The following is a 23,354-nucleotide window of genomic DNA, read 5'->3' as shown; positions in this document are numbered from 1 at the left end:
AATCCCCATTAATTGATTGAACTGGTGTAAAATTTAATCTAATAATACAATAAAAATGGTTAGATATTAGTATATGTGAATCAGGTTTCATATTAACTCAAATCCAATTTTTCATAAAAAAAATTAATATATTAAGATTAATTATCATTTTATTTGAGAAAAAAATTGTGTAAGAAAATATTAAAACTGAGTTTGTTAATTCAGATGATTAGATGATTAAGATCTAGTATGTTTCATGACAGTACTTTGCTATGTCCAATTCCTCATGCAATGGACCAGATATGTTATTAGGTAGTTTTGAGAGACCTGAAAAAAAACTCACCCAATGAAGCTAGTAGTTTATGCATGAGGGATCAAAGGTGACAATGAAATCATTTCCTCTGCCATTCAAAAATACAAGCCTTGCCCATCAACAGAAATGAAACAAACCCTTCTATTCTAACAAAAATACATGATACACATAATTTACTTACATGGAACCAAGTTTTGAAAATGGTGTGAATAAAACCCTTCTGAGGTAAACAGTCTTAGACACCATAATATGTCAAACCATTCTAAAGACTGTGAAGTTTAACTATGAAACAAAACATGCTAACTGATAATCCCTAGGATAAGCTAAAGTTACAAAAGCTTTAGAGCCAACTAGTAAACACTGCATTGAGGCCCATAGCTGGTATCCTTACACAACCTTCTCCATTTTGACAGAATTAGCTGTCCCTCTTTCGGTTTTTAGGCTTCTTGGAGTCTTTTCTGCTAAAAATTATCAGTGAATCATCACCCAAACCAGATTTGTCATCAGCAGCAGGAGCATCTGCATATTTCACAGATTCAGATTTGTGGACTAACCTGGACTGAGATTTGATAGTTGCAGCTTTGGATGACTCCAACTTTGATTTTCCCTTGCCTTTTTCTGATCTGTATATTATGAATAACTTGACAGTATAAGCTTAATATATCAGACAATAGCAAAATAATTGTGTAGAACTTAATTGAGAACACCAACTTAACAAGCATATAAGATAAAAGGCCAGTTATTGGTTGAAATCCAAGATAAATTTGCCTTTAGTATACTCCTTGATAGATCTTGCTCTACTAGAAGCAAAAACTAATGAGCCACAAAACCCAATATCATTAACCGGAGTAACATATTATGATGATGGGGCTCAAGCCAATTTATCATAGCAGCTACCCTTTGTCAAATAAATGACTTTTTTTATAGATAATCGATAACAGGCTCAACTCCCAAGGCAGCATTTGCATCACCATGGGACAGTGCTCATGTGCAGAATCAACATTAATCAAGGTTTATTAAAGGATATGGATACAAGAGTTACAGAAAAATGCTAATATTAATTGTGTCTTTTCTAATTCTTAGCTCTTTCTCTTTATAGAGGTGTATAACCTTTATTTTGTCTGTTCTGATTCTAGTATTTACTTATTGACTCTTTGTTTTCCATTCTCTCCCTTTAGCTAGACCTATGATGAGTGTACTGCTCTATATATTCAGACCACTTGTTTTGATTTCAATTAAAAGAATAAAAAGAAATATTCATTATCATATCATTTGCCTTCCTTTTCTCTTTTGTTCATGTTCTATTTTATAATAAGGTTTGCTCTTGGTTCTGGGAAAGGAAAAAATAGTATAATATCAGTAATATTAATGTTCTGCAGATCAAATTATACTTACACGTCCGATGCTTCTGGGAGCCTCTGAAGTGCAAGCCCTTCCTGATGGCAGAATAACAGCATGCACGAATTAAATTTACTATATGATATCATATTATACACACACATGCACACAATAATTAAATAAGTGCCAAAGCTTTCATCTTTATTCACCTCATCTGATGAAACAGCAATAGTATGACAAATGACGCATGTACTTACAATAATTAAAACATTATTAAAGCACGATACTCACCTCATCTATGAAACAACATCAGCAACACACAAAGTAATTAATGAGCATCAAAAAATTTGCTCACCTCGTCTAACGAAGCATCAACTAGTTTCCAACGCTGTCTTTTGAGGTTCAACACTTCAACATCACCATCCGCATACAAAATCTATTAAAAGCAATTCACAGTATTGACAAATATAATTATTAAACTCATTCAATGGTTTATGTTTTTCATGCTAAGAACTGTAAGTCTAATTCACACGAATAATCTTGTTCCATAATCAATAGTTGAATTTCAATTATCATTTCTGTAGTAAATATTTGTGCACGAGAAGAGTGAAAAAAAGGAGATTGTATGATTAATTGATTAAAAATGGGGAAACAAGGAAATAGAGGAAAGTCTTGAACAAAAAGTCCATGGTCTTTAAAAGTTGAAGTCTTAAACTAAATTGTACTTTGTATTTGAAAACCAAAAAAAGAAAGATACATCAAAACTTATCACAGGATTAGCAAAAATGTAAATAAGAATGGTTTAAAAGAACATATGCCACCAACATATTATTAGAGTCAATGCTACTGTTTGCTACACAAGGACTACTTCAATCAGCATGTAACATGGTTTTGAGATAAAGAAGAACATACATAATGCATTCCAAATAAGTGGCAATATATAAAGCCTACATAAGCAAATATTAATTAATAAATTCTAGAGCTAGAAAACATAAAGATTAGCATCAATAACAACCATCTCACCTTGTGCTTTCCTTTGATAGGATCATAAGATTCGATAACACCTTCATAAAACCTGAAGTGAAGAATTTAACAAACAAAATCAAGCAAGAAACAACAGCTCGTACACACAAAACAAGTTAAATATCTAGTATTCTTAGCGAAAACTTCCAGAACATAGCCTGATTTGAATTATTTATATAAATCCCATAGCATATTTCTTAATTCAAGTGTTCTACACAACCCAATGAGCCACCCTAGAGAAAAGAGATGGTAGATGATCATATGTGCCTCCACTCTATTTTAAGTAGCACATGCAATCATCTTATGAGTCAACTGCATGAGTTAGCAAGACATGGACAGTGATTTTGAAATCTGAAAATTCAAAGAGAATGCATCAATAATAAACCTCTGCAATTTTTTTTTAACAATCCCCACCACAATATAAAAAATATAGCACATGAGAACTCTATTAAGCATTGACAGAGCAAGTACAAATTGTAAACAGATGGCTACAGTAAACCTTCATCCTTTACGTGTCTACGATTCCAAACATAACTACGATGTATAATATAGTTTCCTCTAAACATAGGTATTGTCATAAACCCATAGGTCATAAACATGAAACTACATGTTAGAGCCAAGATGGCTTAGCTTCCCCCCTATAGTGTTTTTCTATTCTCTTTTACCACTGCAGCATTGAAGGGCCTAATGTAGCTGAGGCTATAGTATGCTTACGTAGAAATTGGTAACAGACGAGTGCAGAGATATAAATAGGTCAAGAAATATGCCACCAAGATACTTACGTCTTATCTTTTGGCCACCATACCTTGATTCTACTACCAACAAATGAATTACCATGATGAGATTCAGATGCCTGAAGAAAAAAGGTACATCAAATGGTTATTTATTGAGAAGAAAAGGTTAACACAGTATAAATTAGGACAAAAAAAGTTAATAAGGGGAAATTTCCACCAAACAAACGACATTTGATAACAAAAATCTAATTAAAAGCACTCTGTCAAAAGCCTGAAAATTAAATGTTATGTGAAATATTTATTTAGACCGAAATTGCTGTGCAGTATGGAAAGTAGGGTACAATATTTTCACTGTGCGACTGCCAAACACATGCACATATGCATAGAGAGAAAATAGATGATCAGATATAAATTTTTAATCACGAAGTCAAACCAGCAGTAGGAAGGAAGAATACTGCCATCTGGTTAGCACAATTAGCACATACTAATAGTATCACGCATTAAGGACCTTCCAGAGTAAAACAAAAAAGAATACTGAGACATAATAAAATTTAAAAAATGGGACATTTCATGGTGTGTTATTGGAAAAAACTGAAATTTCACAAACTACACACAGAATTTAAAATGCATACCTCAGCATTCACATTACTGTGTCTTCTCCTCAGCCTTGCTTGTAAGGTTTCCTTGACACCATTTAATGTTTTACTTGCAGATTCTGCAATCAGCTCCTAAAAAGTGGAGATATCAACCCCAAAACACAATATGTGAGCTTTTACTGATATATTATGTGTTGTACTGGGGGATTGTAAAAAGATACTAACTATACCTTCACAGCTGATGATTTGTAGAGGCCCTCTTTAGGAGTAGCATCAAGCCTCCTCCTTTTCCTAACATTTGTTTGAGTTGAGAATCTGCCCTCTTTAATATTTTCTAGCTCATCATTCATAGATGACTTGTGTTTCCCCTCATCTCCACATGAAACGTTAGGCTCCCTATTAGCAGCTGATTCTGGGCCCATGACAAGTTTTCCATCAATCTTTACAGAAAATTTGATTTTCCTAATGGGTTTTTGTTCAGAGATATTCCTTACTTCAGATTCCTTTACCAACCTAACTGTTGGGGAATCCAGAGAAATCTTCTCAGGCAGACAATTCAAGTTGTCTTTTAACATTGACAAAGAATTGGAATGAACATCTTGATTCCCTGTGCTATTTAATTTCCTTCTCCGACCTCGTTTGATATGACCATCAGAAATAGCATTATTTATAGAAGGAGAAGGATCAGTATTACCATTAGTTTTAGGTTTAGAAGCTAAAGCTTCACAACCTTTACTTGTATCATTGCCAATATTGTGAGTCCTTCTGGATTTGGCAGGTTTTGCTATGTTCTCACTTTTCGGCTTACAAACTAGAGTTTCACTTACAGATTTAGGCTTTTGATGCAACTTATCTTTTCTGGAAGTAGGCTTTTCAGAAGATGGAAAAGGAGACTTGGATTCACGAGTCTTTCTGGACAGTGTTGATTTTTCCACTTCAGTTTCCCGATAAATCCACGAGTGATCATAGCCTTCTTCTGCATTCATTAGAGAATTTGGCTTACGCCCCCTCTTCCTTGACACAGTATTCAGCTGAGTTTCTGATTTTGGTTCCTGAACAGACTCTACATTGTCAGTTTCCAACTTGGCTTTTGCACTCCCTCTTTCAGATTTCTTGGTAATTTCAGAACGAGATCTCCTTTTTGAACCAGTTTTTTTTATAACTTCATCCATAGTGTCCCTTCTGTTTGACTTTGTATCATCCAAAATTTGGACATCTCTCTTACTAGAATCATCGGGTTCATGACCCTCGGTTTCCTGATTAAGAATCAAGTTAAAAGTTTAATACTGCACAATGACTGGTACTTTAACAAAGCAAGCATTGCAATTGTATTTGCAAGGGAAAATTTAAAATCAAAATAACTAATTGAGAAGAGTAGAAGATAATTTTACATCATATGGCTGTTCCTTTGCTTCTTTAGGAACATTAAGCTTGTTACCAGCTTCCTGAGCCTGAAGCATTGCAACATAATCAATCCTAACATCAATCTAAGTCAAAGACTAAAATCAAGCAGCTTGTTAATTTCTCTTCTTCAGTACATCTTTCTTTTACAAAGCATTGAGCACCATTATCTTTCTCAAAAAGAACTAATTTTAAGGCGATTCTTTTAGTAAACATACTAATGAATGAAACAACAGCCACAGTCAAGTTCTAGAGAACTTGCAGACATCAGCTAAATTAGTTCCATGGTTTCCAATATGAAGCCTATCACATATTAGCTATAACAGTTTATCTGATAGAGTAGTGCAAATAACACAAACCACTGTCTTCTTAGAACCATTTGCATCATCGCGTTGGGGGGATTCAGATTCATTCTGGCAAATATCAGTTACTATCTGTGCATACTCATTTAGAGCTCTGCCTGAGGACTCCACTGCCTTCATGAGATAAGGCTTGAGCTTGGCAGTACAGTTTCTGATTACTTTCTCACCCAATGTCCAAGACATAGGTGAAATAGTCTGGGAAAATAAATAAAACCAGATTGACAAAGTTATGCAAAAAAAAAGGACATGAAACCAATTACTAAATAAATAAAAGAAAGAAAAAGAAAAGAATACAAGAAATAGATATAATACAAAGCATGTTACCTGATTTTCATTTCCTACACTATCCAACAGAGGTCTAAGAAGATCCAGGGAAATTTGTTCACTTTCTTGTAAGATCAAGGTCATTATTGATTCCATTGAATGAAATGCATGACACGGATGATTTGACCTTTAAATTGACAAAATATTAGTAATTAATAATTGTGGAAGTGAATGAAAACTTAAAAAAGTGGGAAAAGTAAAAAAGGAAAAGTTAATCAACTTTTGTGTAGGTAACAAGCAAGCTGCCTCTTCATCAGCCTTTACAAATACAAAACAACTTCCAATGTTTCATCTATGATCTACTAGTCATTGGCAAAAGGAAAATGCAAAGAAAAATCTGATTTCCTCGGCTACAGCACTTCATGTTTGAATATGAATAACACAAAAGAATTCACAGAAAATTGTTTCGTCTCCAGAAGAACCTCAAGTAAATGACAGGAAACTGCAAAACAGAGCCCTGTTTTACTAAAAGTATTTACTCAAATTTCTTGTCTTTCTACTAATACTAAGGTGATATTGGTAAAACAACTGATTCAAAACACTCATACAAACAAGAAAGAAAATAGAGACTCTAGATTAAAATCATCAGAGAGCCTTTATATTACAGCAGCTTAACCTGCTAGGCAGAAGCTAATAAATGGTTTTAAATCAAACATGGACAATGCAAACACCTCAGGATCCTGGGTTAGATTCCTCTCCGTGATTCACACACTTGAAACATGCTCACCCTCTCCTATTCCTCCTCTGCCTTTCATTGCTTTCATCGCAAATTTGCAATAGTTATCTCTACTATTCTGATCGCCCTCATGAAAACCGATCCCATGCTTCCGCTCCCTATCTCCCAAACATTCACCCTAGCAATGGGAGGGTGTCTAACATGTGTATTCAAGAATAATCCGGAAAGCATGCAGATAAGCTGGTACATGATTAATTTCAAATATGACCCTCTAGTCATGTGAAAAACTTCAATATGCTTCATCAAAATTGCAGAACTGTTTAAATTTTAACAATTTCAACACATCTCAAATATCCATAAGAGGCTATGTTCATTTGTTAAATAAGTAATTAGATATAATGAAACATATCAGGAAGAAACAGATAAAGGCATATTGTCAAGCTCTAACCTTATAAATCTCAAGAAATGCTGAAACATTTCAATAACCAGGTCATTACACTCAAGGTCCAGCATGACCAAGCATAATCTGACCTTATTGACATTATCAAGTATGGTAAGCGCTTTTTCATAGCCACAGCCAGATATGTGAGACAACTTCTCAAAAGATGCCACGGTGAGCTTGAAGATTTCCTGCTCAACAAGAAATAAAATGATATATTCTAATTTGAACAAGAAAAATTATGTTTAGAAAAAATCATTAACATCATTTATGGTATACACTATACAATATAGTTGAATAATTTAAAAAGGAAAAATCCAATGTATCAAACTAAAATTGCTACCTTCATTTGTTCATCATCATAAGGGGCATCTGGCGCTGTGATTCTTGTAATCTCAGAGAGGCAAGATATAACTAGAATCTTAACATTCTCATCTGTGTGCCTCAAAAGTTCATCTGAAATCAATGCCTTCATGGAAGGTACAAGTGATTCTTGAATTGGCTTACTTGGTTCTTGATCCACGGTTGATAATACAAGCTCCAATTTCTAAATGTAAGAAAACCAATAAAGTCAAAGTTCAATCAAGTTTGGAAGGCCTGTTGTAACAATGTTGTTAAACTTTGTTCCAAAATTCATAAGAAAAACTGAAATATATGGGGATAACTCCCTATGTTGTTACTCGAGAAGGGTCAAACCTGATATCAACTGATGGAATGAACAAAACTCGTTCTAAATATCCATATTTTAGTGCACAATTTGTGAGCACGGGTCAAATATCAAAATAAGATTTGCTTACATTTAATCAACAAGCAATATAATATAACTTGTGATCAAATGGGATTTTATGGTTCTGGTATCTAGTTTGGAAGTGTGCTGCCTTCACTGTTCAGTACAAGGATTTTATCATTTTTGAAGGGAAGTCCTCGGACATTGTTCTTTGGTGAAGGGTGTCCTACCATGCAATTGTGCTGCTCAAATGAAAGTGTGACCTCCCTTGAATATAGAGGCAGGTCAACAAAGTGTATGTGGCCTTGTTACAGCCAGGCAGTGCAGAAGGCTTCCCAAACCTCGCAAAGGAAACTTTCCCTTTTCTCAAGGCGATTTCTATAGTTCACTAGTACAAGGGAAGGTTGGATCCCTTCACAAGGCAGTGACTTTTGCCTTGCTCTTGCCAATGTATCCACCTCTTCAGGGTGAAGTACTCTGGCATGGCATCCCAGATTTCTATCTGTAAAGGGAAAGTAAACCCCTCTCCCCACAATCATCAAGGAAGCACCCAGATAAAAAACATAATCAGTAATAACTAATAATTCAATTAAGCACCAAAGAGCAAATAGAAAACTTAATCTTCAAGGAGGCTTTGGACTTCCAAATGGGATTTTAAAGATGGACATTGGACAGTCACTCTATCCAACAAAGGATTCAGAAATTGGAAAAGGAATTTTAAGGAACCCACCCCATAAGAAAAGTAAATAGAGTCACACAGACCACTCAAAGTCAGAAAATTGAAGAAAAATGAAAACCTGAATGCTGCAGAAAAAATGGAAGACATGTTGGATCATGAGAATAATCACAATAATAACTTTTAAAATACAAAATCTACAGAATCTCTTTGATAAATATCCAAAATTTGGGCGTCCAAATACATTTGAGGTCAGAAATACCAAACATCAACATAAACAAATATCTACACCGAACCACATGGCAACAAAAGATCTGTTGAACAATGATGGTCCAACTGCTAGAAATTCATGATCAATTTCACAAGACAGTGGAATTCATGGCACAAAAAATCAGCAGAGTGATAGAAATACATGCATGTAAAAAAGCAGATGAAAGATCATTACATGAAGCAGCTGCATAAGCTTGTGAACTGAAGAGCCCTTGAGGAGCTTCCTCCCCAAATGTCTAAGTTTTTTTGCCACACTCCTCTCTGTCTCATCAGGAGAGGCCATTTTCAGGTCAGAATGTTTGCACAAACAATCAGGCCTTTATACTCTATAACCCTAACTGGTGAGGTCACTGCAAATATCCCAGCAGATGCTTTGTGAATTCAGGGGCCTGAGGGATGTGTTGCACGTGCACATGCAAACACACACATATGATCACCTTCACAATCCACCAATGAGTTTATAGTTCCACCCATCATTCACTTTCTTTCTGCCTCCGTTTGAAAACTCCTATACACTGTTCTAAGATTACTTTTGTTTTTTCCTTTAGTTAACCTTAAAGAAAAAAAAAATCCTTTAAAAGGGTCATTTCTTTTCTTCCTCATTGGCACTTTAAGGCTGTTTTTGAACATTGAGAACAGTGCTCATGAACTTAGTTTTGGTAATAACCTTGCTCCAATTACCATTATACCACTTCCTCATTAGACTTGAAGTGTTGAACTCTTTGCACTGAGAGCTTATGTGTCACTGACACACACATACCTGGTTTTGCTCCTTCACGCTTTGTCAAAAATTCTACCACAACAGAGACATGTTTGTATCCTTAACCCAAAATTATATATTTTCATGTTGTTGGCTATAAAAAATGTTACAAGTAAAAAATTATTTGCTTTCAGTATAAAGTTTAATTTTCAACATATTTTTTAAATAACTATCACAAAAGTCAACAATATTATATATATATATATATAACATTAAAAAAAAGTCATATACAGTGACAGTTGACAATGCTATTGTAAACTTTCATTTTAAACAAATATTAGAATCAACAACTTCATCATCAACTTTCTTTTTTAAAAGAACTAGGGGTAATTCTACAAGAACATTGTCGACTCTCACAAATTAAAAATACATTAATTAATTAGGTCAAAATAAGAAAGAAGATTTTTCTCTAAATTTGATAACAGATGTGTTCACTTACACTATTCACATATAATTTTTTTACCTTGTAATTTTGTGTCAATTTGGGAATTTTTTTTCGGCTGGAGTAGGAAAAAACAAATAAGGTTAGTGTAACACTTTTTATTTAATTTAAGTACATTGTAATTTAAAGTGCTTTGACAATATATTCAATTATAAACTATCATGTATAATAAGATAGCTGGCTTTTATAATAATTAATTTAAAAGTCATACTAGAAAATATTTTCAATTTATTGACTATGATAAAATATTTATGATAAAAAGTACATGAAAAAGAAACGTATAATTTGTATAGACAAAGTGTGGAAAAAATTATAGAGATAAATGCTTCTTGCATTCTCATATATTTCTACTTACACACTTATTAATAGTATATAACTTCTTCATCATTGTTTTAAAAACTAAACCCTAACCAATCAAAGATTTTTCAGTTTCATTCTAAAATATATTTAAAGATGTTTACGAATATATTTTTTATATATTTTTAAAATTGACAATAAAAAATGTATTTCGATGTTACCTTAAAAAATATATTAATAAAAATATAATATTTGAGAATTCAAATGGATGGTTTTCTATTTATAATTTGAAAATAGAAAATTATTTGCTTACCTAACATTAATTATTTGCTTATCCTAAGATTAAAAAAATATTTAAGTTTAAAGAACTCTTTAAAGAAAATCCTTTTAAATTTATAGTAATACTTTGACCAACATTTATAGCACTTCTTCGTAATAGAATAAAAATAGTGTGAAGAAGTTAAATTAAAAAATGTTTGAGAACCAGATTTCATATAAAAATTATTATTATTATTACACGAAAATGGACATGTTTTATATGTAATTAGTCAATAACAATGATAATAAAAAACTTTAATTTAGTATAAGTAATTAAATATCTTAATGAAAACAAATAAAAGTTCCACCCCACTTTGAAGAAAAAACTAAATTAGAGTGGTTATCTTATCGGCTAAATTACTCTTTAATGATTAATTTACTGCAAATATGAGAAACATTCTAGTTAAAGTAATAGCAATGCATCACATAATAAAAAAGTAACAGCAACACAAGGATTGAGGCAAACTAAACATTCAAAACCAAAATAGATATAATCCTGCTACAAGGCAAAATTCATTCTCATTGAAAAACCGCAAAATAAAATGTGGTGTGCACAAAATCTATAAATCTTGCAACTCATTGAGACTTGACATGCTGCAGAACAACGTTATAGGCTTCATGCTCCTCACCGAAATCCTGCAAGATGACAATAGTTAAATAATGATAATGCAATGAAGAAAACACTGAACAAATATTTTCATTTCTAGACAGTTAATACCTTGACAACCACACAGGAGCAACCAGTGACCTTCCTAGCTTTTCCTTCGGAATCAATCTTGCACAACTGCATGGAGAACGTAAAAGAAATCAGTTTTGAGGTTCAAATTAAATGAAATTGATAATGTTTACTATCAAGAACACTTACACCAGCCCATTCACCCAAGGTCTTTGCACTAGGAACAGTGAGGAGGCTAACATTGTGCTCTGCACAAATGGCCTTGACAAGTTTAACATAGTCAGGCTGGTCACAGTCTTCTGCCAGAACACAGAGCTGTGCAGCATGCTTCTCAATCACTTTTGCAGCCTCGTGAAGGCCTCGGGCAAGACCACCATAAGCCAGAGATTTTCTGAGCACAAGTTGTAAGGCAGTCATGATATCCATGGGCTCACCAGGAATGGTAGCAGCTGGCTCAGCTGGGACAACAACCTCTTCACTGCAGGAGAAAACATCATGGACAAAGCAAACATACACGAATTAATAATTGGATAATGAAATACTATTTTCAAGAGAAACACGACTATGACACACTACCAGAAAAAAGAGGACATTTTTTACAAGTACCCTAAAAAAGCATCATTTTCCATTCCATCGCAAGTATGCTATTCTTATAAATATGATGAACAGAGTAACCCATGCGGGAATTGATACTTCGATGATGGTAACCTATTCTCAAGAGACGATATCATAATGAAGACAACTTTTTTTAAAGCCCCACCAAAGATCATTTAAATTCGTTCCTAAATGTATAATATATAACAATAATGCGACTGTCTGGTTTTTAAATTCAATTATCTAAACAATGTATAAGCAAATTCAGAATACAACGATTTGAAATATAAAGGAACAAACAAAAGTTATGACCCTATTAACACCAGTGATGATTACTGTAATTCAATCACAGACGAAAGCAAAATTACCATACCCTGACATTTTCCTTGTAGATAGATAAAAACAAAAATCTCCTTCCTGCACACCAATAACAAAAAGAAATCAGATATTGGGAGCATCTACAATAATATCGTTAATTAAACGGCTCATATTATTTTTTCTATACTGTGCTATGAAGCGAGATTGAGATCATTTGTTACGAAAGCCTTATACTTTTTAATAATTTTTTAATATTGGGTTATGAAGCAGCATTCAGATATTTTACTAATGCGTTGCAAGCAAAACATTAAAGGGAAAATTATCTGTTTGGTATAAGGAGTCAGATCTTAATCTATGAAGCAGCATTCATAAACAGTACTCATTCTGCAATTACCAATGCCTTACCTAACAGAAAACCTAAAATATTTCACCACAAACACAATAATTTTAAAACGAGAAAAAATAATAATTTAGCACGATTTGAAGTAGATGCAGATTATTCGAAGTGTACCCAATATACAGTAATACTTAAACCCAGACTTAAACATAGAAAGAAGTAAGACAGAGAAACCTTTGAAGCTGATGATGCTTGCGCCGAAACCAGTAGTTGCTGAGAACGGTGACAACAATCTTATAACCAAAGAGAAACCCTAGCAATTAAGTCACTTTTTATATACTGAAATGTGACTCTAAATCTAAAATTGGATTCTATTGGGCCCGTGTGGACTTAGTTGTTGACTTGGGCCTCTTCTGAAAAGTTGGGCTCAAACATGACATTAGTAAGACTGTTTCTTTCTGCAGCTCTATATATTCTTCTGTCACCTCCATATAAAACAAAAAAATACCTTTTTATCCTTCTTGTGTCATCCCATATTTTGGAACACATAATCTGGAAGTTAATCTCAGATTTGAAAATAGCTTACGGATTATGTAATCCAAAATATATTTTTAAAAAATGGTATTCTGAATTATATAATCCATAACCCTGGATTTGTGAATAGTTTTCGGATTATATAATTCGGACACGCATTTGAAAAGAGACTTTCAGACTACATAATCTGAAAGCTAATATAAACTTCCAGACTACATAATTTGAAAGTTAATTTAGACTTCAAAATTATGTAATCCAAAAATTAATCATACATTTGAAAAAATGTTTTTAGATTACATAATTCAAAAGCTAATTACGAATTTAGAAAAAAAAACATTCAATTATATAATATAGAATATTACTTAGGATTATTTTTGAAATATTAAAATTTTATGGAGGTGGAAGAAATACATATGGAGGTGAAAAAAAAAACGTAATAAGGTTATTTCTTCCTACACCTTCATAATTCCTACACCTTTCGTAATTTCTTTTGACATTTTATAAATAAATAAAGAATTTGTTTCAAATTGTGCAGTACTAAAGCCGTAAATATTTTTCAAATTGTGTAAATAAATAAAAAAATCACAATACAAAAGTTCTTTTTATTAACTATATAACTTCCAAATTATACAATTTAAAAAGATGGATAATAAGTGAGAGGTAAATTATTTACCTTACATATTCAAAACATACAAGGCTGCCAATAAACACTAGTGATAAACACACCTCCTCTAATTACTAAATTAACATATGTCAAAAGTTATAATTTAACCTGAAATTTATTAAAAATATAAAACACAAAAGGTCTACTTAGTAATTAAAAATTAAAAATACCAATATTTCTATAAATTTTAAGCATGTGTATTTTGTTATTAACATATAAAATTTTAGAAAAACGTTTGGTAGGATGTGATTAGTTGGCAGCTGTCTAAGAGTTTGTTTGTTTGGCATTGAAGGATAGAGAATCGTGTACACGTTTTGAACCGTTTAAAAGAGGTTTGTTTGGGCAGAAGGATATGCTATCCCAATCCCAGAGGCGGAAGTGGAACAACTGGTTCAGTGTGAATGGATAGATGGCTGTAATTGATAACTAATAATTAGTTTTTGTTTGTGTCTGGAAACAAACAAACAGAAAAAAAAAAAAGATATTAATATGAGAAAAAAAGAAGGTGAAAGGGAAAGTGGGAGAAAAAGGAATCCAATGAGATGAGAGGAGAGAACCACTAATTTGTAACAAAATAATTTGATTTCCTCCTCTTTCGCCCACTTCTTCTTTGCCCCCTTTTCATCTCAAAACAAAAAAGAAAACCCTAGAACGGGAGAGATTTCATTTCCCCACAAATCTCTTCCTTCTCTATCCTCCTTTCTCACTCTTTTCCCACCCCAGGTTGTTATCATCATCATCATCATCATCATCTTCTCACAATTTCTCGTCAATCAATTCCTTATATGTTTTCTCAAATTTTGATTCTGAAATCTTGATTTTGAAATTTTGATTATGAAATTTTGATTGTGGAATTTTGATTGTGGAATTTTTTATTCTGAAATTTTGATTCTGAAATTTTGATTGTGGAATTTTGATTGTGGAATTTTGATTATGGAATTTTGATTATGAATTTTTGATTGTGGAATTTTGATTATGGAATTGAACAGATCCATTGAAGTGCGCAATAAAATTGTTGTCGTGGTTGCAAGGAATGCCGCTGATTTTACCCAAAAGCGATTCGATCCAGATTCGCGAGGTGTGGAACGATAACCTGGAAGAGGAATTCGCGTTGATTCGCGAAATCGTGGACGATTACCCGTACATCGCGATGGACACGGAGTTTCCGGGGATTGTTCTCCGACCGGTGGGGAATTTCAAGAACAGCTACGATTACCATTACCAAACCCTAAAGGACAACGTAGACATGCTAAAGCTCATACAATTGGGGCTCACCTTCTCCGACGAGTACGGCAACCTTCCCACGTGTGCCGGCGCAGGGGATGTCGACGAGGAATCGCATTCGTGCTGCATCTGGCAATTCAATTTCCGGGAGTTCAACGTGAACGAGGACGTCTTCGCGAACGATTCCATCGAGCTTTTGCGCCAGAGCGGGATCGATTTCAAGAAGAACAACGAGGACGGCATCGACGCGCACCGTTTCGGGGAGCTTCTCATGTCGTCCGGAATCGTTTTGAATGACAACGTTCATTGGGTTACTTTCCATAGCGGTTACGATTTCGGGTACTTGTTGAAGCTCTTGACGTGTCAGAATTTGCCCGATACGCAGGTGGAGTTCTTCAATCTGATCAACATGTATTTTCCCACCGTATATGACATCAAGCACCTCATGAAGTTCTGCAACAGCCTTCACGGCGGTTTGAACAAGCTTGCCGAGTTGTTGGAGGTCGAGAGGATTGGGATTTGCCATCAGGCGGGTTCCGATAGTTTGCTTACTTCGTGTACGTTCAGGAAATTGAAGGACAATTTCTTTAGTGGCTCTTTGGAGAAGTATGCTGGTGTCTTGTATGGGTTAGGTGTTGAGAATGGACAGGGAGCCCATTGAGGACAAAAAAAACAAAAATCAATAAAAAAATACAAAATTAGAAGAAAAAAATCTTTTAAACTTTGGTAGATCTCTTTGTTTGAGTTGCTGTATATCTGGTGAAATACCAATCTCTATTAATGTAAACCTTTGGCATTAAGTGTCTTTATTAATACCTTCGTTCATACTTATCCTCCATGTTGTTTGTGAACTCTGGTTTTGTTTTAGCCTTTCAACCTGAACCAACTTGCATGTTTTGATCAGTGTTCAGGGTACAAGTTGACCTGCAATTTCCTGTCAAAAAGCAAGCAAATAATGCAGAAACAAACCTGAGTGTTGCGGGTTATTGCATGTCCGTTCCCTGTGATGCCAAACCAGACATGTGGTAAGGTTTGTTTTTGTGTTATGCATGCTTTTGATTTGACTTTTCAGGCTAACAGCCATCCTGGATGCCAGGCCAAACACATTTTTTAGCCACTGAATTTGGTTTCTCTATGGCATGATTGCAAAATGATAGAATGATTCTTGTCGTTTGAAGCACTGTGACCAGAATTTTTTTCATCCAGAAGGTTTCTGTTTTTAGGGAAGGGATGTGGTCAGGCAGTTGTTGAGAGCCACCAACTGGTTTTTGAACTTTTTCTACCCTCGAAAGTGTTATCCATTGCTTCGATTTTCTTGGTAGCTGAGCTCGTATAACATAAAAGGAACTTCACTGTTTTGTTTTGTTTTTTATTTCAAGTGAGAGAAAACAATGCTGTTGCATTAATATACTTCCTTCCTATCAGACATAGAATGCCAAATGATAACTAGTTTGGAGGTAAAGCCACAGTTTATATTAACTTTACCGCATACCTTAGCTAATGACTCACCCTTTCATCTGTTTAGGATTTTGGGGCCAAATATCGTGGTTTGTTCATTTGGAAGGAATTATTTCTTTCTTGGGAAGTGGTTTCACCTAGGCCTGTTTTTTACTCTACATTTGTGACAATTCAAAGTGATAGCAAACATGCAGTTTATTGGGTTTGTAGGTGGGACATTCATGTTTGTTCAGCTTCCAGAGCATTGGCAGAAAATCTCAAGAGTGCTATGAAGGGCACTATATTCATTTTGGCAGGAAACATGTGCAACTTGTTCTTCTGAGAAACAAGATCTGGATATGAAATGGGTAATTTTGACCAATTAGTCTTGTGGTTAGCGTTTCTTTCTCAGTAGGAGACAGCGTGCGGTACTGTGTTTCGTTGATTTTAAGCATTGTCAATCCATGTGTTCCTCTTATTTTTTGCGTTAGTCTGCTTTCTCTGTAGGATGTAGTGTCAACACAATACTAGAAGATTCATGCAATGATGCACTTTTCCCTGATGCAGTCTTATTTTTGTCGAAGTGGTTCTTAAGATAATCCAATAAGATAGTTGGAGGAATCATGTTTTTATCAGAGAAACTGAGATTGGAGGCATGAACATGAGATGAGGATCATCCAGTTATTTTACCAACAGTTTCATTTTGCTAACTGCACCAAATGCTCCTGTTCCTGACTGCCTAACAGCTACTTAAAAAAACCCTGTTTTGGTGATTCTTGTAAAGGATGTCACAAGGAATGAGATTGATTTTTTAGTTTTGTAAACGTCATTGAAAATAAAAAGGAGACTCTTTATTACATTGAAAGTATGAAAAATGAATGAAAGTAGAAAATGGTTTTTTTTTTTTTCTCTCAATTTTTTCTGTAAAGAACTTTCAAATAATTGTAAACTATCTATTAATAGAGTAATAATGATTATCATTCCAGGATCTTGTTTAAATTTTTTAAAACGAGTTTAATGGTAAATTCAGTGATATGAATCAATTAGAAATTACCTTGGATGGTGTTATGAAAACATTGCACATTGCAAGTGCATATCATATTTTCACCTTGAAAATAAAACTTCCGTAAAAATAAATAAATCAAAGAAACATTTAAAATGAAAAGAATTTATCCGAATTTTCCAGAAGTGTTTAGTTTGGATGAATTTAAGGAAATTCAAAACACTAATACAAAGTAACGAATCCTCAATTAGTTTCAATTCAAGTGTCTATTTCACGTTTGGAAACTGATATGACTTAAAAAATAAGTGCAAGTTGAAAGGGATATTTATATAAACCAATCATCTCAACTTTCTTCTCTCCGTAATTTAAAAGAAAAAATATTAAACCTATTGAATTAAATCAAATTCAAAAGTGTTGTTGAAAATCAAACCCAGTCAAGGTAATTAAGCTAAAACTTCGTACTTCTTTTAGAAAACGCGGCAAGGCAATTGGCGGACACAAACTCATAAAATTGATTCATAGTTTTAAGTATTGAGGGAACTTTGTGAGATTACAGATGTTCAAATCCAATATTGATGCAAAGTTATCATATTTAACCGTTATGCCCAGAAGCTTCCTCATTCAACCCGTGCTATTTTCCATCTAGCCATTGATATATATCTGCATTTGTACTCCCTGCAAAGATTCAAGATACAAAATTCATTCAAATTTTAGATATATTAATAGCTAAACTGAAACATGCACATACCATAATTTCTTCTAACTGTGTTTTTAGAAAACTGGTATACTTAATTCTTAGCATTCATCACTACCTAGTTCTAAGATTATTCACAATAAAAGTGATGTTCAAAATAGCCAACTTTCTAGAAAAGCAAAAACCTACTGATGCAGTGATTGAATATAGAACAAGGTAACTCATTTATGTCAGAAACAATCAATCACTCCATAGATCCTTCACATACAAATTATTTATTCAGTAAGGCCGTCACAGGAATATAATGTTTGTTCATTAATCAGCCACACAAAATGCTCAACAAGGTTCAACTGAGTCGCAAACACTAACCTTTTTGGCTATCCTCTCTTGCGCTTATTTGGCTTGATACGATCCATAATATAAGTGATAACTTCTTTCAACGTAGCCTTTCTTTTTTCCTTGAAGTTCCATAGCTCCACAACAGTATACCCACCGCTTGCGTTGTATTCATTTATTTCTGTTAAGGCTGTTACCACAGCTGAATATATCTCATCTCCCCATTCCTGCTTGAGGCTTCGTAACTTGTCATCATTCTCGTCTATGCTATTCTGCACAAATGCAATCTCGTTATGTTTTCAGTATTATACTGTAGAAGTACTAACAATACAAGAAATATGAGGAGCTAAAAGAGTATTTCCACAACAGATTATCCAGGACTTTCTAACATATGCCAAGCCAAGTCCAAAATTTAAAGAATTATATAATGAATTAATTACTAGCAATTAAAGCGTATAAAGCAAATTTCTTCAATTTGTGAACAGAAAATTACGAGTAACTACATCAGCTAACCAGTTGAGGCAGAACTTCATTATGAACACAAAGCATGTCAAGGTGGTGCCTACCTCTGGGTTATTATCAACCACGACCACTTTAAATGGATGCCAAGCAGAATTCTTCACGTTTTCCTGCCACAAAGAGCAAAGCTCGACACCTTTGGTCCCATATTCTTCAGGAGAAAATCTTTCCTTGCATTTAGCGACAAAAACATTCTGATCAAGCTCTCCCATTCTCTTGAGCCCAATATTACTTCTAGGACCATTAAGCATATCCTCTAACCCCTAAAACATTAGAAGCAAAATAAACATTTAGTCTCTCCAATCTACTAAAGATTCAACAAAAGAATATCAAAATTCTTATTTCCCACAAATGGTGAAGAGAATATTCTCACAAACATGTTCACAGCTTAGCATGACAAGACACAGGAACAGAAGCAGTTGCTAGTTAAAGTGGTTAATTCAAGAATCAATGAAGAAAAATGTTAAAACTCGCACCTAAGTGAAAGATATAAATTGAAATTTGTTAACGTACACCCACTTGTTTCTTAGAAGTAGGTTAGCAAGTTATAGCCATGATTTTCTTCAAATAAACCTAAGGTGTAGGTTTCTAACGTACTGTTTGTAAAAATAAGGTAGGTACATAGCTATATGTATATATATGGGATTTGCTAACCGATATCAACGTATTATTTAGGGGTGTTTTAGCAAAGATATAACTACAGTCTTAAACTACATCAAGGGTAAAATACTCCTTTATAAAAAAATAAGTGAACATATGTTAGCAAGAAGTTCGTTAGCAGCTTACATCTTAGGTGTATTCAAAAAAATCATAAATCTGCTAATGTATACCTCCATATTTTCTTTGAGAGCTTCAGCTTTGGCAAGATATAACTATAATTTTCTTAAATTGCAAACAAAGCTATGGCTTTCTAAAATACTCCTAAAAAAGGTAGTGTATATTAGTAAATATCCACATATACCGAGACAGAGAGACTTTTATCAGAGAGAAAGTAAATGAGATCATACTTTTATTAATTCTTTGCGAGCTTCCTGCAGTTCATCATTACTCTGGCGCTCCTTCACAATGAGGGTTTGATTCATGGTCTCCACAGATTCCAAATTCTCTATTTTTTCTTGCAATTCATCATTCATTTCTTTTATCTTCTTCTGAACAGCTGTATCATCTTCATCTCCAAGATGCTTCATAACTTGCAATTTACCTTTTAGCTCTTCAATTTCCATTTCCAATTTCTGTTTCGCATCAAGCTGTTTTTCCAGCAGAAGTATCTTGTTATAGGCCTCCTCTTTCTCTCTCTGAAAAAATTGAAATTCACAACAATAGCACACATTCACATGCATAAGAATTAAGTGATAAATAAACTTTTCATAACCAAGACACTAAATAGTAAATAGAAAACAAGCCTTCTGCTCTTCAACAAGCCTTAAGACATTTTCATCCGCTATCTTCTGTTCTTTTGAAGCCAACAGGAGTGATTCATTCCTCAAATCTTTCTACAAAGACAAAGAGATTATGCAATGTAAGTATTTCTGAATTAAGCAATTTTTAAAATAATGACTTACTTACAAAGCAAATAGGATTTTGTAATTAAAATAAACAGAAAATTGCTTATTATAAAATAAGCAGATTAGACAAAGACAAAAAAAACTGAAATCTAATTATTTATAAAGAAAAGCACTTTTTTAAAATAAAAATAAGCACAAACAAACTCATCCTGGAAAAGAACATCATCAATGCTAATGTTTTCAAAGCCTATAATGACTTTAGGTTCCAATCTAAAGGGATAAAATCAACACAAATTACTTGGGTCAAATCAGTAGCAACCAATAATATCAGTAACAAACCAAAGACAAAAAATATGTAAAAAAGTTTTGAAGTGACAATGACAATGCTTGCTAAAATATATAATACACATTTACAGGAGAGAATGTAAAATATACATTACCTTCTTCTTGTCCTCTGCAAGTTTCTGCCTCTCTTGATCAGTTAGTACCTCTCTCTTGTTCAGATCTCTACTCCAAGAATCAAGCTTCCGCCTCTTATCATCCAATTCACTACTCAATTTTTCTTGCTCGTCCAAGATCCGCCGTACCTCGTTACGTGCTTTACGCTGCATATTCCTTGATTCTGGCAACAAAATGAAAAAATTATGTAGTATTATCAAGTTATTGGTTTTCTTCTACATTCATAATTGCACAAAAATGTATCTCATTATAGTAAAGATATATAGCCACATTAAGAAAACATGGATTATACATGCAAGAAGGTAAAAGCAGAAGCTACAAATCAAAAGTATATAAACCTTCTTCAAAAGCATTGTGAAGCTTATCTTTCTCCTCAAGCATCCTACTCAAGGACATAGTCCTCTCATTAAACTTAGACTGCATTTTATCAAGGTTTTCATTTGTTAACTCAATTTCTTTAGTTAGGTTTGTCACAATACTATTTCTGCTTTCAGATGCTTCTTGAACAATATCTGAAACTGTCCTCAACGTTCCTTTGTTGCGGAGGTATTCCCCTATTGGCCCTCCACAATTATAATCATCTTCTCGTGCAACCCATCCATAAATATTTGAGTCATCTAACTTCCTTGAGCTCCAATCCTTTTTACAATGACGTGCTGTTTCAAAAGACTTCTCAAATTCACTTGCATTTATGAAACCATTCCAGTCTTTGTTGAAGTCCATTACAGCTTGAGCTGTCATGTCACCATCTTTCATGAATATATGGAAATCATTTGGTCTGAATTGAGCAAATTCCTTCAACCAGTGTCTAGAATCAATGGATTTACCCTTTATGTTAACAATTATGCCTGTCCAGGGCCAAACATAATAAAGATCTTCTTGCTGTGAAGGTTGATTAACAGCTTGGGGTAAAGCTGGGTTCTGGATCGGCTCTGCTTCACTAGCTAGATCAGTCTCTAAATACTTTGCTAGAGCAAGGTGGTTTGCCTTTTGTTTTGCACTTCTGTTAGCAGAACCCTTACCAACTCCAGATGCATGTTGCAATAAATCCTTATATTTGTAGTCTTGTTTTTTCTTCCCTGCACAGTAAGGGCATCTAAGAGTTCCATTCAAATTTTTAACCTTGTATTTTCCAGCCCTTAACAGTTCATATGGTTTCTCTGAGTAGTCATAAATCTCAGATTCACTTATATCTGAATCTTCTTCGGAGCTGTAGTCCATAGAAGTTCTGCATACAAATGCCAAAAATCAGTTCAGGAAAAAGGGCAGCCTAAAATTTGGTCTAGAAAATTTTCAGAAAGCATCATCAAAGCCAAAAACTTGAATAAGAAACTTAGGAAATGTTCAAACACGTCCTTCCAGTCTCATAAGTGATTAACTCGAGAAAAACTTCATACATTACAGCGATTGTACTCTGACTATCCTATTTCATCTGAATATTAGGTGCGCAAGCTATCGTGTACAACTTCACGAATCACAGTTTGGATTGTCGATTAGCTAAGTTAATCAGACGTTTATTGAGTTACTAACATTTTTCTCGAAATATCACAAAATCCGATTCGGATTCCAAAAGATATTATCTAGGGTAGATCCTCGAACAAAGATTCTCCTAATACATGCAAAAAAAAATCGAAAAAACCGAAAACAAACACGAAATTCGACAAATCATTTGTAGAATTTGATCATTTCTAACGCAAACAGAGCTCAACTGCATCATCATGAATCCAAGGAAGAACACTTTGAAGAACGTAGAGAAAAATAAATTAAACTTACAGTGAGGAGAGTGAAACGAGCACAGTGAGTGAAATGTGAAAGAATCAGAAAGTAAGAAGGAAAATTGGTTGCCCTAGTAATGAGGGGCAGTAAGAAAGTTAAACGTCAAAAAATTAACTGAATTTTTGAGAAATTATCACCTGTGTTGGCGCTGTATAGGTTCCATGAGGACCCTTCTTTTGTTATTGGTTTGTGGCTAACGTGAGTCAATGTGGAGACGCAATCGTACGCTAGTGATTGGTTTGATGATGATCTATAGAGGAGTGATTTGTGGACGCTGCTGTGTGTGATTACTACGTTAGTACTGAGCAAGATTCAGCAAAAGTGGAAATTCACGTGCTTATGTGCCAATTTATTCTTCACCTCCATAATTTCTTCGCGCAACTGTATAAATATTTTTTATTTTTTATTTTCAAATTTTACCTTTTCATAAAAGAAGCACAGTTTTGTTTTTTTTTTCATTTTTAAATTTTTGAATATAGAAAATACCTTTCGATTTCTAGAATTTGAAATATTTTAAATTTTGTGATTGAAAGTTATTTTCGACGAGTGTTTACATTTCTGCGGTTAAGTTTTGGATGATGGGATTTTTGGTGCATGGAGAAA

General features: G+C 33.9%; 4 protein-coding genes across 8 annotated transcripts; 1 reads left to right on the top strand and 3 right to left on the bottom strand.

Moving 5' to 3' along the window:
* Positions 1-415: 415 nt before the first annotated feature.
* LOC137818881 (sister chromatid cohesion protein PDS5 homolog D) lies at positions 416-9,486 on the bottom strand. 3 transcript variants are annotated; one of them, XM_068622522.2, is made up of 14 exons: positions 9,034-9,486; positions 7,529-7,732; positions 7,195-7,376; positions 6,071-6,197; positions 5,744-5,941; positions 5,375-5,434; positions 4,214-5,239; positions 4,020-4,115; positions 3,436-3,506; positions 2,654-2,705; positions 1,986-2,066; positions 1,688-1,728; positions 847-915; positions 416-753 (listed from the first exon to the last, which is right to left on the bottom strand). In XM_068622522.2, the coding sequence occupies exons 1-14, from the start codon at positions 9,139-9,141 to the stop codon at positions 708-710; spliced, it is 2,361 nt and encodes a 786-aa protein (XP_068478623.2). In that variant the 5' UTR covers positions 9,142-9,486; the 3' UTR covers positions 416-707. The 3 variants fall into 3 exon arrangements, with proteins under 3 accessions (XP_068478623.2, XP_068478624.2, XP_068478622.2); XM_068622523.2 differs by having other exon boundaries at positions 416-750; XM_068622521.2 differs by having other exon boundaries at positions 416-915.
* A 1,644-nt stretch (positions 9,487-11,130) lies between these two features.
* LOC137818287 (small ribosomal subunit protein eS12) lies at positions 11,131-12,968 on the bottom strand. The gene is made up of 5 exons (XM_068621611.2): positions 12,835-12,968; positions 12,319-12,362; positions 11,541-11,829; positions 11,394-11,459; positions 11,131-11,311 (listed from the first exon to the last, which is right to left on the bottom strand). The coding sequence occupies exons 2-5, from the start codon at positions 12,324-12,326 to the stop codon at positions 11,252-11,254; spliced, it is 423 nt and encodes a 140-aa protein (XP_068477712.1). The 5' UTR covers positions 12,327-12,362; positions 12,835-12,968; the 3' UTR covers positions 11,131-11,251.
* A 1,187-nt stretch (positions 12,969-14,155) lies between these two features.
* Positions 14,156-15,853, top strand: LOC137818286 (putative CCR4-associated factor 1 homolog 6). Its single transcript, XM_068621609.2, has 2 exons — positions 14,156-14,521; positions 14,788-15,853. Exon 2 carries the CDS (start codon positions 14,832-14,834, stop codon positions 15,681-15,683), a length of 852 nt encoding a protein of 283 aa, XP_068477710.1. The 5' UTR covers positions 14,156-14,521; positions 14,788-14,831; the 3' UTR covers positions 15,684-15,853.
* Positions 15,854-17,950: 2,097 nt separating this feature from the next.
* On the bottom strand, positions 17,951-23,054 carry LOC137818285 (factor of DNA methylation 1). 3 transcript variants are annotated; one of them, XM_068621606.2, is made up of 8 exons: positions 22,889-23,054; positions 21,314-22,203; positions 20,957-21,138; positions 20,415-20,504; positions 20,019-20,306; positions 19,059-19,274; positions 18,526-18,764; positions 17,951-18,137 (listed from the first exon to the last, which is right to left on the bottom strand). In XM_068621606.2, exons 1-7 carry the CDS (start codon positions 22,912-22,914, stop codon positions 18,534-18,536), a joined length of 1,923 nt encoding a protein of 640 aa, XP_068477707.1. In that variant the 5' UTR covers positions 22,915-23,054; the 3' UTR covers positions 17,951-18,137; positions 18,526-18,533. The 3 variants fall into 3 exon arrangements, with proteins under 3 accessions (XP_068477707.1, XP_068477709.1, XP_068477708.1); XM_068621608.2 differs by having other exon boundaries at positions 22,749-22,901; XM_068621607.2 differs by lacking the exon at positions 22,889-23,054 and adding an exon at positions 22,685-22,745.
* Between the last annotated feature and the right edge of the window lie 300 nt (positions 23,055-23,354).

The sequence above is a fragment of the Phaseolus vulgaris genome, chromosome 10, assembly GCF_051622355.1.
Source record: "Phaseolus vulgaris cultivar YP4 chromosome 10, ASM5162235v1, whole genome shotgun sequence".
Lineage (NCBI taxonomy): Eukaryota > Viridiplantae > Streptophyta > Magnoliopsida > Fabales > Fabaceae > Phaseolus > Phaseolus vulgaris.
This window is presented reverse-complemented; position numbering and strand designations above follow the sequence as displayed.